The following is a 14,969-nucleotide window of genomic DNA, read 5'->3' as shown; positions in this document are numbered from 1 at the left end:
TATGAGTAGAAAATTTACAAGAGCATTAAAATAGTTGGAGATTTTTAAAAACCGAACAAAATCAAAAAATGGAAATAACAGCAGTAATTTTCTGAGAATAAAGTCAAAATATTAAGAGAAAAAAGTCGTATTTTAACCATCGGAAAAGTAAAAAATTTTACAGGAATAAACTCGGAAAATTATGAGAAAAATATAAATTTAATAACATAGAGTTGGAATATTAAGGGAAAAATGTGTGATAATAAACAAAGCAAAGTGAAGTAATTTTTTGAAGGTTATCTTGGGAATAAAGTCAAAATATTAATATATTATAATTATTCATTCTTTTTCTACCGCTTATCCTCACAAGGGTCGCGGGGGTGCTGGAGCCTATCCCAGCTGTTTTCGGGCGTGAGGCGGGGTACACCCTGGACTGGTGGCCACCCAATCACAGGGCACATATAGACAAACAACCATTCACACTCACATTCATTGATTTAAGAGATATGTTCTATAGCCTTCAGTAATAGCCAGGTAACAACAGAACCTTCAATTTATTAATATGAATTTTTGAGGTTCATTTTACCATTTTTGGAAATTGAAATCGAGGGGTATAGTGACAAAAAAGGGCCTCACCAAAAGTATTAAAACCAACATTTTCATGGATGAGGAAGCAGGTAACCAAGACATGAGAAGCAAATTTGATGGTAACTTATTGTTTTTAGTGTATTTTATAGCTGATTTAATACATGGGTCAAAACTGACCAATTAACATAAGAGATGATACCAGAAAGCTAAAATGGAAATTTAACATTCAAATGTCATAGAAACTATAGAATTATGGAAAATGTGGAAATAGCTGGATAACCTACATGACCTGAATGAGCTGAACATTTTGATGGTGGAATGGTTTGAAGTGGTTTAGAATTGTGAAAAAATATTTTCCATCAGTAGGGGGCGCCAAATATATTCCCATTCACTTTCAATGATTGGGCTGAAAATAGATTGTCACTGAAAATAGGTTGAGAAATATTAGCCGAAACAAGTAGAAGAGGAGTAAATAGATAAAAAACTGGGTTGAATTTTTTTTTTGTGCCTGCACACATCTTAGCGTGTGAATTGTCAAAAAACTGACTCAACAGTGCCTCTGCTGGTTGCAGCCAAGTAGTGCACTGCATGTTGCCTTAGTCCAATTAACAGACGACCATTTCCGTACAATGTTTTTAGATGATGCCTATCACTCATTTATTTATTTACCAGTCAAAAGTTTTGACACACTTTGTCATGCTATTGAATGAGTAAGCGTGTCAAAACTTTTGCACATTCTTCCTCCAGCCAGAACATTCATATTTCTCCCTCCTAATTATAACGCTATTTTTTTTCTCTCCAAGCGGCACGCTGCTGCTGTAACGATGCTCTTGAGAGAAAGACCGCCGCTTGAAACTGACCCTCACCTTGGCGCCCATGAAGCCCCGTGCTAATCACTCGCAAAGGGCCTAGCAACTAGCCCTTCCTGACGTCTGTTATATTTAATAACAGCACCGGGAAAATAAACTCTGTTATTGTCTAAATGAGTCCTCGGTGATGCCGGCATCTCCGTGGGGCTACTTCAAGCCCCCGGAAGCAGTTTCTTCTCCACTAATGAGACAGACTACTACTTTTAGGAGGCGATATGAGGCTGCTTTTTCCCAAATGCACCAATCGGGGCCGTGCTGTGACACGGCTGCTCACACGTTTGCCGGGTAGCACAGATGGTAAATATAGCATGGTGTGGGAAGGGTTTGGCAGCTAGCGGAACATAGCAGAACATACCTACAGGACGGCTGTGGGCGACTGTCAATTCCAGCGAGGAGGAGGATGGTTGGTGAGTTGGTGAGGCGTCTTATTTCCTAGCAAGAATTTGGAGACCTAGAGATGTCATACAAAGTCAAAGTTGGACTCGGGACTGCTGTTGTCGTGTTAAGGTCGGCAATAAGTCTAAAATAATAAGTCTAAAACGAGCGTCTGACTGTTGAAGATGTGTAGCGAAGCCTGTTTCTTTGTTTGTGTTTTGTGTTTACAATGCCACATGAGCTACCATGCTAATATTACTCGGATTTTAACATCATGCTTGGTTAGCCTGGAGCTCCCATGTCTGTAGCTGACTGGCAGATAGTTGGCAGTTTTAATATGTGTAGCGAAGCCTGAAGTTTGTTGACCCAGCGGCAGCATCATGTCCACAAAGAAGGTGGTTTCTCCATCATGACGTCATGAAATCATTGAACTTGATGCGGCAGAGCGACAGGGTGCATTTGACAGATAGTTGGCAGGTTATTTTAAGATGTGTAGCGAAGCCTGTTTTTTTTTTTTCCCCAAGTGGAAGTATCATGCCCAAGGAGAAGGTGGTTTAAGATGCATTTTAAGATGTGTCGTGAAGCATTTTTATTTTTTTCCCAGCGGCAGTATCATGTCCACAAAAAGGGTTTTTCTCCTTCATGATGTCATGAAATCCCCAAACTTAAAGCAGCAGATCTAGAGGCTGCATTTTAAGATTTCTTTTTAAATGTTTTTAACATTTTTCCACAAGGAAGTTGGTTTCTCATTCAAGCTGCATTTTAAGATGTGTAGTGAAGCATGATTTTTTTTTTCAGCGGCAGTATCATGTCCACAAGAAAGGTGTTTTCTCCTTTATGATGTCATGAAATCCCCAAACTTAAAGCAGCAGATCCAGAAGCTGCATTTTAAGATTTCTTTTAAAATGCTTTTAACATTTTTCCACAAGGTGGTTTCTCATTCAAGCTTACATATTACGATGTGTAGTGAAGCCTGTTTTAAAAGATTTCCCAGCAGCAGTATCATGTCCACAAGGAAGGTGATTTCTCGTTTAAGCTGCATTTTAGCAGATCCAAGCTTTCTTTTAAAATTAAGTTGAACAAATATAATATTTGTATAGATTTCTTTTAAAATGTTTTTAACATTTTTCCACAAGGAAGGTGTTTTCTCCTTCATGATATCATGAAATCAAGATATCATGAAATCCCCAAACTTAAAGCAACAGAACTCGAGGCTGCATTTTAAGATTTCTTTTAAAATGTTTTAACATTTTTCCACAAGGAAGGTGGTTTCTCATTCAAGCTGCATATTAAGATGTGTAGCGAAGCCTGTTTTAAAAGATTTTCCAGCAGCAGTATCATGTCCACGAGGAAGGTGATTTCTCGTTTAAGCTGCATTTTCAAATGTGTAGTGAAGCATGATTTTTATTTATTTTTTTTCAGCGGCAGTATCATGTCCACAAGAAAGGTGTTCTCTCCTTCATGATGTCATGAAATCCCCAAACTTAAAGCAGCAGATCCAGCGGCTGCATTTTAAGTTTTCTTTTAAAATGTTTTAAACATTTTTCCACAAGGAAGGTGCATATTAAGATGTGTAGCGAAGCCTGTTTTAAAAGATTTTCCAGCAGCGGTATCATGTCCACAAGGAAGGTGGTTTCTCATTTAAGCTGCATTTTAGCAAATCCAAGCTTTCTTTTAAAATGAAGTAGAACAAATATAATATTTTTATAGATTTCTTTTAAAATGTTTTTAACCTTTTTCCACAAGGAAAGTGTTTTCTCCTTCATGATATCATGAAATCATGAATTCATGATATCATGAAATCCCCAAACTTAAAGCAGCAGATCCAGAGGCTGCATTTTAAGATTTCTTTTATAATACTTTTAACATTTTTCCACAAGGAAAGCGTTTTCTCCTTCATGATGTCATGAAATCCCCAAACTTAAAGCAACAGAACTCGAGGCTGCATTTTAAGATTTTTTTAAAAATGCTTTTAACATTTTTCCACAAGGAAGGTGGTTTCTCATTCAAGCAGCATATTAAGATGTGTAGCGAAGCCTGTTTTAAAAGATTTTCCAACAGCAGTATCATGTCCACGAGGAAGGTGATTTCTAGTTTAAGCTGCATTTGAGCAGATCCAAGCTTTTTTGAAGTAGAACAAATATAATATTTTTATAGATTTCTTTTAAAATATTTTTAACATTTTTCCACAAGGAAGGTGTTTTCTCCTTCATGATATCATGAAATCCCGGAACTTAAAGCAGCAGAACTCGAGGCTGCATTTTAAGATGTGTAGCAAAGCTTGTTTTTCCATTTTTTGGAAGCTGTTCTCCATTCCCATGTCGGTACCCAAAGTGAACTCTAAACCATGTTTCATGATTTGGTTGTGTTTTTAGGTTCTGATGGAGCAGGGCTGCGTGTTCCAGGAGAGGCATGGCTGGGAGAGACCAGGTTGGTTCACCAAAGATGGAAAAGCTCCGGTGAGACACACTCAAAACACATGAAAAGGCAAATGAACGGGCCTCATTCACTCCGAGATCTGTATCCGAAGAAGTCTTCACCAAGATGATCATGCTCGTGTTTGTGGTGGTAAAGGTGAAAGACTACGATTACTACGGTGCATATGACGTCAAGAAGAATCAAGAGTACAAATACAACGAGCTGCTGGGCAAAGAGTACACCTTTGACTTCCCGCCACATCATGATGTGGTAAATACTTTATCACTTTGAACGCTAGCTTTCAACGCTGAGTGCTTATGAAAGGTGAGATGAATATCGTACTTGAACTTCTTTTAAATGCAGATAAAGAGCGAGTGCCTGTCATGCAGGCACGGTGTCGCCGTGTTTGACATGTCCTACTTTGGAAAGTTCTACCTCACCGGGCCCGATGCCAGGAAAGCGGCAGATTGGTTGTTCACCGCCGATGTCAACAAGAAGCCAGGTCAGTGTGACTGCTGCTGAACGCACCGCGCAGACGCTCGGCAGGATTGACAGTCCCCGAACGCTTGTCATTTTATTCAAATGGACAAAATGGCAGCTTGTACAGATGTGACATACTTTTTATCTCTGTGCTGAGCAGCACGCAGAAGTTCCTCTACTGAGCAAACTAGGATTGCAGCCAGGTTGTTACATCCATGCTTTGCGGAGGATTTTCTTATTTTTGGCAAGTGTTTTGTTGTACCTCCTCGGCATGCCAGCGGAAAGCAGGGCCGTAAACTTGCACATAAAGTCCACTAAATGGCATTCTGATGAGCTCTAGTTGCTTACGATAAAAGCGCCGTCTGTCGCACTTACTTGGAGGTCCTCGCACAACGGGGATATTTGAAAGTTCAAGTTTGGCCGAGAGTGGAATACCGCCATGACGGGAAACACACAGCGGTCAGGGATTTGTAATAAAACAGTCAACATGTGATTAGAGTGAAGACTTTAAGCTGTCGTTTAAGAGGTTTGGAAGTTGATGACTGCCTCGAGAGCCAATGGATGTCGCCAACTTCCTGCCTTGGAGATGTTTATATGTCTACTTTCCATTTTCTTGCCTCCAAAAAGTCCTGATTGATGGTCATCATTAATTGTCACATTAACTGGAAGCGCTTTATCAACATTAATTGTTGTAAGCAGAGAGTAGAGCTGCAACAACTGATTCATTGATTATCAAATTAATCATTTTGGTATTTGATTAATATTTTTTTTAATTAAACATGTTGTAAACCAAAACCAAAGTGCTAACTGTCGTCCAGCGCCACTCTTCTTATTATTCTTCGGAATTATTCTCATTTGTCCAATATATTGGGTATATAAGTGTAAATGTGACTATAGGGGTGTTATGTCATGTCTAGAGAGCTCTAATAATGTTAAAAGCTGTATCTAGAAGGTTGTGAAGGTGTTTTTTTGTAGGTTTTCTGTGCTATCAAGGACTAAGAAAAAAACATGGAACGCTTCCAATGCAGTCTACATATTCATTCATTTATTTTCTCACGAGGGTCGCGGGGGGTGCTGGAGCCTATCCCAGCTGTCTTCGGGCGAGAGGCGGGGTACACCCTGGACTGGTGGCCAGCCAATCACAGGGCACATATAGACAAACAACCATTCACACTCACATTCATACCTATGGACAATTTGGAGTGGCCAATTAACCTAGCATGTTTTTGGAATGTGGGAGGAAACCGGAGTACCCGGAGAAAACCCACGCATGCACGGGGAGAACATGCAAACTCCACACAGAGATGGCCGAGGGTGGGAATTGAACCCTGGTCTCCTAGCTGTGCGGTCTAACCACTAGACCGCCGTGCCGCCCGCAGTCTACATATATTTTGTCTTATACGGTATTTATTTATTGATTTATTTATTGCGGTCTTATTTTCTTTTATGTCTACTATGTTGGGTAATAGTATAAAGGTGCACTTCGAGATCATTTATTTGATGTAAATTGTGTTATAGATGATTAAGGTGACTATAGGGGTGTTATGTCATGTCTAGAGATCTCTAATAAAGTTAAAAGCTGTATTTAGAAGGCTGTGAAGGTGTGTTTTAGAAGGGTTTCTGTGCTATCAAGAATTAAGAAAAAAAACATGGAACGCTTCCAATGCAGTCTACATATATTTTGTCTTATACGGTATGTCTTATTTTCTTTTATGTCTACTATGTTGGGTAATAGGAGTGTAAAGGTGTACTTTGAGATCATTTATTTGATGTAAAGTGTGTTGTAGATGACTAAAGTGACTATAGGGGTGTTATGTCATGTCTAGAGATCTCTAATAAAGTTAAAAGCTGTATTTAGAAGGCTGTGAAGGTGTGTTTTAGAAGGTTTTCTGTGCTATCAAGAATTACGGAAAAAAACATGGAACGCTTCCAATGCAGTCTATGTATATTTTGTCTTATACGGTATGTCTTATTTTCTTTTATGGCTACTATGTTGGGTAATAGGAGTATAAAGGTGCACTTCGAGATCATTTATTTGATGTAAATTGTGTTATAGATGATTAAGGTGACTATAGGGGTGTTATGTCATGTCTAGAGATCTCTAATAAAGTTAAAAGCTGTATTTAGAAGGCTGTGAAGGTGTGTTTTAGAAGGTTTTCTGTGCTATCAAGAATTACGGAAAAAAACATGGAACGCTTCCAATGCAGTCTATGTATATTTTGTCTTATACGGTATGTCTTATTTTCTTTTATGTCTACTATGTTGGGTAATAGGAGTGTAAAGGTGCACTTTGAGATCATCTATTTGATGTAAAGTGTGTTACAGAAGATTAAGGTGACTATAGGGGTGCTATTTCATGTCTAGAGAGCTCTAATAATGTTAAAAGCTGTATTTAGAAGGTTGTGAAGGTGTTTTCTTGTAGGTTTTCTGTGCTATCAAGGATTAAGAAAAAAAACATGGAACGCTTCCAATGCAGTCTACATATATTTTGTCTTATACGGTATGTCTTATTTTCTTTTATGTCTACTATGTTGGGTAATAGGAGTGTAAAGGTGTACTTTGAGATCATTTATTTGATGTAAAGTGTGTTGTAGATGACTAAAGTGACTATAGGGGTGTTATGTCATGTCTAGAGATCTCTAATAAAGTTAAAAGCTGTATTTAGAAGGCTGTGAAGGTGTGTTTTAGAAGGTTTTCTGTGCTATCAAGAATTACGGAAAAAAACATGGAACGCTTCCAATGCAGTCTATGTATATTTTGTCTTATACGGTATGTCTTATTTTCTTTTATGGCTACTATGTTGGGTAATAGGAGTGTAAAGGTGTACTTTGAGATCATTTATTTGATATAAATTGTGTTATAGATGATTAAGGTGACTATAGGGATGTTATGTAATGTCTAGAGATCTCTAACAATGTTAAAAGCTGTATTTAGAAGGCTGTGAAGGTGTGTTTTAGAAGGTTTTCTGTGCTATCAAGAATTAAGAAAAAAAACATGGAACGCTTCCAATGCAGTCTGCATATATTTTGTCTTATATGGTATGTCTTATTTTCTTTTATGTCTACTATGTTGGGTAAAAGGAGTGTAAAAGTGCACTTTGAAATCATTTATTTGATGTAAAGTGTGTTACAGATGATTAAGGTGACTATAGGGGTATTATTTCATGTCTAGAGAGCTCTATTAATGTTATGCTGTATTTAGAAGGTTTTGAAGGTTTTTTTTTCTGTGGTATCAAGAATTAAGAAAAAAAAAAACAAAAAAGAACGCTTCCAATGCAGTCTATATATATTTAGTCTTTTACGGTATTTATTTATTTATTGCGGTCTTATTTTCTTTTATGTCTACTATGTTGGGTAATAGGAGTATAAAGGTGCACTTCGAGATCATTTATTTGATGTAAATTGTGTTATAGATGATTAAGGTGACTATAGGGGTGTTATGTCATGTCTAGAGAGCTTTAATAGTGTTAAAAGCTGTATTTAGAAAGTTGTGAAGGTGTTTTGATGATTAAGGTGACTCTAGGGGGGTATTATTTTATATTTAGAGGGCTCTATTAATGTTAAGAAGCATATTTGGAAGGTTGTAAACCGGCTTGCTACCTTCGAATCCCACGTCGTGGAAATTGACCTACTATAGTTGGGTCTGGAACCAATTAACCTCAATAAACGAGAGATTACTGTACTGGATTAATTGACACAACAAGCTTCAGATTAATCAAATAATAATCATGAGTCGCTCTTCTCTTGCTTGACCTTGGTTTCTATGATTCTAGAACATCTGAGGCTTTTCCTGTTCTCGGGTGTTGCTGTTGCCTCTGAGGAACCCCGCAATATTCACACTAAGCGATGCGGAAAATGAACATATGAGTAGTTTTTGATTTTCAAATGATAGAGCTGGCAGTCGTGTTGTGGCCAGCTGTGAAAATGTAGCAAATCAGCTGAAGTGAAAGATGAAGTTCTTCAAATGGAGTTGGCTGAGGTGGCCATGACACTTTTTTTTTTCTTGTTTATTTGTCCTACTTTCTTACATGGCGTCCTTCATTTGCTATCTCACCACTTGACCCTTTCATGACTCTTTTATGCCTGCAGCTCTTTTCTATTGAATATCATTACACACACACACACACACATGCAAACACTCACTGGATGCCTTCATGCTGATGCTTCATGTCAATCATGCACCGCCGTGCGTGATGCGGCTGAAGGACAGTCACGTTTTTAGCGTGTCCTCTAGCCAGCTGGATGACGGACATGTTATGGTTTTATGTCACTTGAAATTACACGCAGATGTCATTCAACACAGGATGTGGCCGGCGGTCTCACAAGACTTTTTTTTTTTGCCAGTGATGCGCTTGGTTGAAATTTCACTTTTTAATGGGCGGTGGCTTCAGTTTGGGCAGTTTTTAAACGGGGGAAAAAAAAGGGTTCTATCTCCTGACGGCACCAAGGGCTATGCTTGGAGATTAGCGAGAGGCTTTTGAAGAAATCCTTTTATATCCATCATTATCGATGAATCATTAGCAATCTACTATTAGCTTCCACTCTCCTCAACCTCGGCCTAAAGGCGGATAACTTAATCTTCATTCCATGAAGTCTTTATCCAGCAAAGCTCATGCCTTTTGAAAGGGCGTCGAACCGGCACTCTCATCCCCACGCGACTCAGGGATCACTTAAGTCGGAGGGCATGTGCATTCCATTTCCTATTGCCTGTGGGTGGCGCTGAGACATATTCAGGAAGTGACTTATGTATAGCTTCAAGGTGTCGTCTTCATTACGTGTACCAATTATACTGAAGTGCTGAGTTTATTAACATTTTAACAGTACATAGACGAAATGCTACATTCTCAGAGCACTTGAATTGTTTTTATTTTTATTATTATTATTATTATAAAGATTCAGTTTTAATGTAATTAATTCTCATTCTTTTCATAACTGCATCCAAGACTGGCATGACGACCAGAGAGCTACGTACGTTCCAATCATAAACTGTATAAGGTTCCTAAAATATTGTGACAGGTCAATAACACTCAATAGGTTATTGCTTAGGCCAGGGGTCTCAAACACGCGGCCCAAATGTGGCCCGCAGGACACTAGTTTGAGGCCCCCGCCTTGATATGAAAGTTTAATGTGAGTGCGGCCCGCGCAAGTTTGATATGGATGCTGTATGGTATCATGTACCCAGAAAAAATTATTACGTTTGATTAATGTTCATGTTAAAGGTTAAATAACTGTTAATAGTTATCCTCCCTATCCGTGTGGAAGTGGTAAGTTTAAGGTTAAAGGTTAAATAACTGTCAGTTCCCAGTTCCACATGTCCAAAAGGAGTAGGAAGAAGCAAAGCTTATTAAATCCTACCCCTCCATCTGGTACTTTTACAATCAGTAACTGTTAGATTTGTTCACTTCCTGCTTCCCTGAGATCTTCCTAGTAGTAGTATATGTTTGGGTCCCAGGGAGTGGTACCAAATTTCTTGGGCTAAAAATGTATTTGTAATAAAAAGTGTGTACTTTGTCCCCATACTTTCTAGAGATTGTGACTTTGCAGGGATTCTGACTGTGTTGCAGGTTCCACCGTGTACACCTGCATGCTGAATAAAAGAGGGGGTACCGAAGCTGACCTGACGGTGAGCAGACTGGAGGCCGGAACCGCCAACCTCCCGCTGGCGCCCGAGTCCAACGGTGGGTAGTGTGTTCCTGTGTCCTCAGTGTTTCCAGGAGGCTAGTGGGAATGTTGCTAAGGTGGTGAAGATGGCTTCAGTAGGGCGGCCACTGTCAGCCTTTGTCATCCATCCCAAAATGTTCTCCATTGGATTTAGATGAGGTAAAGACCCAGGATGGTCCCAAAGAGTCAGCTTATTCCTTTGGAAGAAGTTCTTTATGAAGTGCAGGTTGTCCTGGTGGAAAAAAGCCAGTCATTACCACACAGACCAGGGCCTTCAGTCATGAGGGATGCCCCCACCCTGCCACATCTCCACATAGTTAGCTTCCGTTTGACGCCCCTGCACAACCTGAAGCTCAATTGTTCCATTGAAGGATCATGATCCGCTGTGATGTAGGGCTGGATTATATGTCAATATTATTAAAATATGGATGAGCGGATCTTTTTTGATCCGCATACTGATTTTTGGTTTGATGCCCTTCCTGACGAACGCCGATGATGCTTACTGGTGGAGATTCCAGTCCAGTCCAGAATACTTCTTTGAAGCATCATATCATAAACAAACATACGCTCATATTGATATTGACTGAATTCACGCTGTTCCCTTGTAACTTGATGCGTAGGTCTCCCTCGTCACTTTGCTGTGTGTCAGCGCTAACGGAGCGCGGCTTCGAGAGGAGGGGTGGGGCAAAAGAAGAAGGTAGCGACAACTGGGCGACTCTGTCGCTAAATTTGGTGACATTCCAAACCCTCTTGGCGACATATTTTCTCTAAGCGACTGGCGACAAATCCAGCGACTTATTTGGAGAGTTTTCTGGTGTTTGGGGACTTCAGAATGAAAGTACTTTAAAGCTCGCCAATGTTTCCTAATCTTTATTAAATGACTACTCATTCCACTCAAGCCTGATTTGGACCGGGTCTCTTACTGTCGGAGTGATGGAAGAACCTTGTGTGGTGAAGAAACTAGTCGTCCCAACTACAAGATAAAGGGTGGCGGATGGAGGCGGGTCCGGTAATTATTACGTTGTCTTTAAGTGGCGCTTGTCAAAATAAAAATAAAATAATTATTTTATTTTGATGAGATAATGGCCAATTATAAACCTCCTATGAGGTTCTGCTTCCTAAAAAAATACTTTAAATTATTTTTTGCTTCATTCTGACATTAAAATTGTAAATTTTTTGTAGTTTTTGTGACTTTTTACCCTTAATAACGTCCCCCAACGTAATATTATAACTCTTTTTTTAATCTATCTAAGACACTCGCTGAAATTAAATATAAAAATTATTTTATTTTGATAAAAATATTGACCAATTATAAACCTCCTATTAGGTTCTGCTTCCTAAAAAAATACTTCTAAATTATTTTTAATTAAATTAAAAATATTTTAATAAAATATAATTTTATTAAAATTGTACAATTTTTTGTAGTTATTAGGACTTTTTACCCTTAATAACGTCCCCCAACCTAATATTATGACTCTTTTTTTAAATCTAAGAGACACTTGCCGAAATAAAATATAAAAATTATTTTATTTTGATAAAAATAATGGCCAATTATAAACCTCCTATGAGGTTCTGCTTCCTAAAAAATACTTCTAAATTATTTTTCACTTTGTTCTGACATTAAAATTGTAAATTTTTTTGTAGTTTTTATGACTTTTTACCCTTACTAACAACCCCAACTTAATATTATGACTCTTTTTTTAATCTAAGAGACACTTGCTGAAATAAAATATAAAAATTATTTTATTTTGATAAAAATATTGACCAATTATAAACCTCCTATGAGGTTCTGCTTCCTAAAAAAATTAGTAAAGTATTTTTCACTTCATTCTGACATTAAAATTGTATATTTCTTTGTAGTTTTTATTACTTTTTACCCTTAATAATGTCCCCAACCTAATAATCTAAGAGACGCTCGCCGAAATGAAATATAAAAATTACTTAATTTTGATAAAAATATTGACCAATTATAAACCTTTTATGAGGTTCTGCTTCCTAAAAAAATACTTCTAAAGTAAAGGATTTTTCACTTCATTCTGACATTAAAATTGTACATTTTTTTTGTAGTTATTATGACTTTTTACCCTTAATAATGTCCCCAAACTAATATGACTCTTTTTTTTTTAATCTAAGAGACACTTGCCGAAATAAAATATAAAAATTATTTTATTTTGATAAAAATATTGACCAGTTATAAACCTCCTATGAGGTTCTGCTTCCTAAAAAATACTTCTAAAGTAAAGTATTTTTCACTTCATTCTGACATTAAAATTGTACATTTTTTTGTAGTTTTTATGACTTCCTCCAACCTTTTTTTTTTTTAAATATAATTTTTTCAGTAGCATTATGCTACTAAAATGCTGTTCTCGTAAAAATTACCGACTTTTTCCTCATGATAGAAAGACCAGTGATGTGCTGCCTTTAATGACTTCAGTAAACAGTAATGATTAAAATACCTATATCCAGGTATGTTTAAATACTCTATTTACATTTTGGGGATGACATTTAACTTTATTTTTTGGTGATTTTTCACTCACCTTTCCGTTTCGCTTACATTCGGTTTTGTTGCGTTGGCACAGTTGGCGTTCACTCCCGCTTGACTCAGGACTAGAGTCCGCTGGCAGGGGTACAAATACCCGTCTCTCAGGCAATCTCTGTTTGGTCTTTTGGTCCTGGATTGCTCTTGTTTTTGTGTGAACGCACCCCGCACCTAGCGTATCGAGAATACTGGCCTCAGTCGGCCTTTCTCCTCGTCATCAGTGACATTTTGTGTGGTTGTCTTTCAGCAGTCCTGCATGTCGCCGCCTGCCTTTCAGTCTGCATTTCAAATAACGCTGCAACCTTTCTTTGACAGTTCCATTGCAGTGTTGCTGTTTTTCTACACTCGACTCCAACTTTTATGACTACTGTACTTTCTCGGGTCAGCATTTTGTGTTTGATTTCACTCCAGGTGACGCGTACTACCTGGCTATCGGTGGCGGTGTCGCCGAACACAACTGGAACCACATTCGAAGCGTTCTCCAGGACCAGGGCTTCCGCTGCCACCTCACAGACCACTCGGAAAACATGGGCATGATCAGCATACAGGGACCCAAGAGGTGTGTGGAGGGGCTGAAACCAGACCCAGTGATGTGCTGTTGGGGCGACACACCGTCATCATGGTTCAGTACGCACAGGGGTTTAAGGTCACAGTTTGATTCATTTTGGGTACAGTCAGGGAGGGAAATGCCAAAACATGAAAACTCTTTAGCTTTTTGAGTGGACAGATGCGTACCATTGTAGGAACTCACTATGTTCCGTGCCATAGCAAATGTTCCGTGCCATAGCAAATGTTCCATGCCATAGCAAATGTTCCGTGCCATAGCAAATGTTCCGTGCCATAGCAAATGTTCCGTGCCATAGCAAATTTTACGTGCCATAGCAAATTTTACGTGCCATAGCAAACGTTCCGTGCCATAGCAAACGTTCCGTGCCATAGCAAACGTTCCGTGCCATAGCAAACGTTCCGTGCCATAGCAAACGTTCCGTGCCATAGCAAACGTTCCGTGCCACAGCAAACGTTCCGTGCTATAGCAAACGTTCCGTGCCATAGCAAACGTTCCGTGCCATAGCAAACGTTCCGTGCCATAGCAAACGTTTTGTGCCATAGCAAACGTTCCGTGCCACAGCAAACGTTCCGTGCCACAGCAAACGTTCCGTGCCACAGCAAACGTTCCGTGCCACAGCAAACGTTCCGTGCCACAGAAAACGTTCCGTGCCACAGAAAACGTTCCGTGCCACAGAAAACGTTCCGTGCCACAGAAAACGTTCCGTGCCACAGAAAACGTTCCGTGCCACAGAAAACGTTCCGTGCCACAGAAAACGTTCCGTGCCACAGAAAACGTTCCGTGCCACAGCAAACGTTCCGTGCCATAGCAAACGTTCCGTGACACAGCAAACGTTCCGTGACACAGCAAACGTTCCGTGCCACAGCAAACGTTCCGTGCCATAGCAAACGTTCCGTGCCATAGCAAACGTTCCGTGCCATAGCAAACGTTCCGTGCCATAGCAAACGTTCCGTGCCATAGCAAACGTTCCGTGCCATAGCACACGTTCCGTGCCATAGCAAACGTTCCGTGCCATAGCAAACGTTCCGTGCCACAGCAAACGTTCCGTGCCACAGCAAACGTTCCGTGCCACAGAAAACGTTCCGTGCCACAGAAAACGTTCCGTGCCACAGAAAACGTTCCGTGCCACAGAAAACGTTCCGTGCCACAGCAAACGTTCCGTGCCACAGCAAACGTTCCGTGCTATAGCAAACGTTCCGTGCTATAGCAAACGTTGCCAAAAAATGAGGTTAGGACCGCATGCTCTGCACATCTTTGTGTTCTACATGGGCGTGAATTGATGTCTTCTCTTGATCTTGTGATGATCCGACTCTAACTCGCTGCTTCTTTTATCCTCCACCAACTCTTCTCATCTCCCCCCCTCACTGTGAACGCTTGCGTCAAAGCAGCGTCGAGTGCGTCAGCAGCTGCAGCAGCCAATTACGCTCAATCTGTGCGTGTGATTATACAGTCCAAGCACACATGTAATTGAATGTAGACTGGGTGGGGGGGGT

The 14,969-nt window shown here is 39.5% G+C and overlaps 1 protein-coding gene across 4 annotated transcripts in view; it reads left to right on the top strand.

Annotated features, from left to right (window-relative positions):
- The window catches only part of sardh (sarcosine dehydrogenase), a 54,524-nt gene that overhangs the window by 30,556 nt on the left and 8,999 nt on the right, over positions 1-14,969 (top strand). For all 4 annotated transcript variants that reach the window (XM_078799187.1, XM_058057354.2, XM_078799188.1 and 1 more), the window contains 5 exons: positions 4,187-4,270; positions 4,386-4,499; positions 4,593-4,731; positions 10,273-10,386; positions 13,320-13,467. In XM_078799187.1, coding sequence (XP_078655313.1) covers positions 4,187-4,270; positions 4,386-4,499; positions 4,593-4,731; positions 10,273-10,386; positions 13,320-13,467 — 599 coding nt within the window. The remainder of the gene's footprint in view (positions 1-4,186; positions 4,271-4,385; positions 4,500-4,592; positions 4,732-10,272; positions 10,387-13,319; positions 13,468-14,969) is intronic.

Source organism: Doryrhamphus excisus, linkage group LG19, assembly GCF_037039965.1.
Source record: "Doryrhamphus excisus strain RoL-2023G ecotype Guam linkage group LG19, RoL_Dexc_Guam_v1.1, whole genome shotgun sequence".
Lineage (NCBI taxonomy): Eukaryota > Metazoa > Chordata > Actinopteri > Syngnathiformes > Syngnathidae > Doryrhamphus > Doryrhamphus excisus.
The sequence above is the reverse complement of the archived record's forward strand: the minus strand, read 5'-3'. Positions and strand labels throughout refer to the sequence as shown.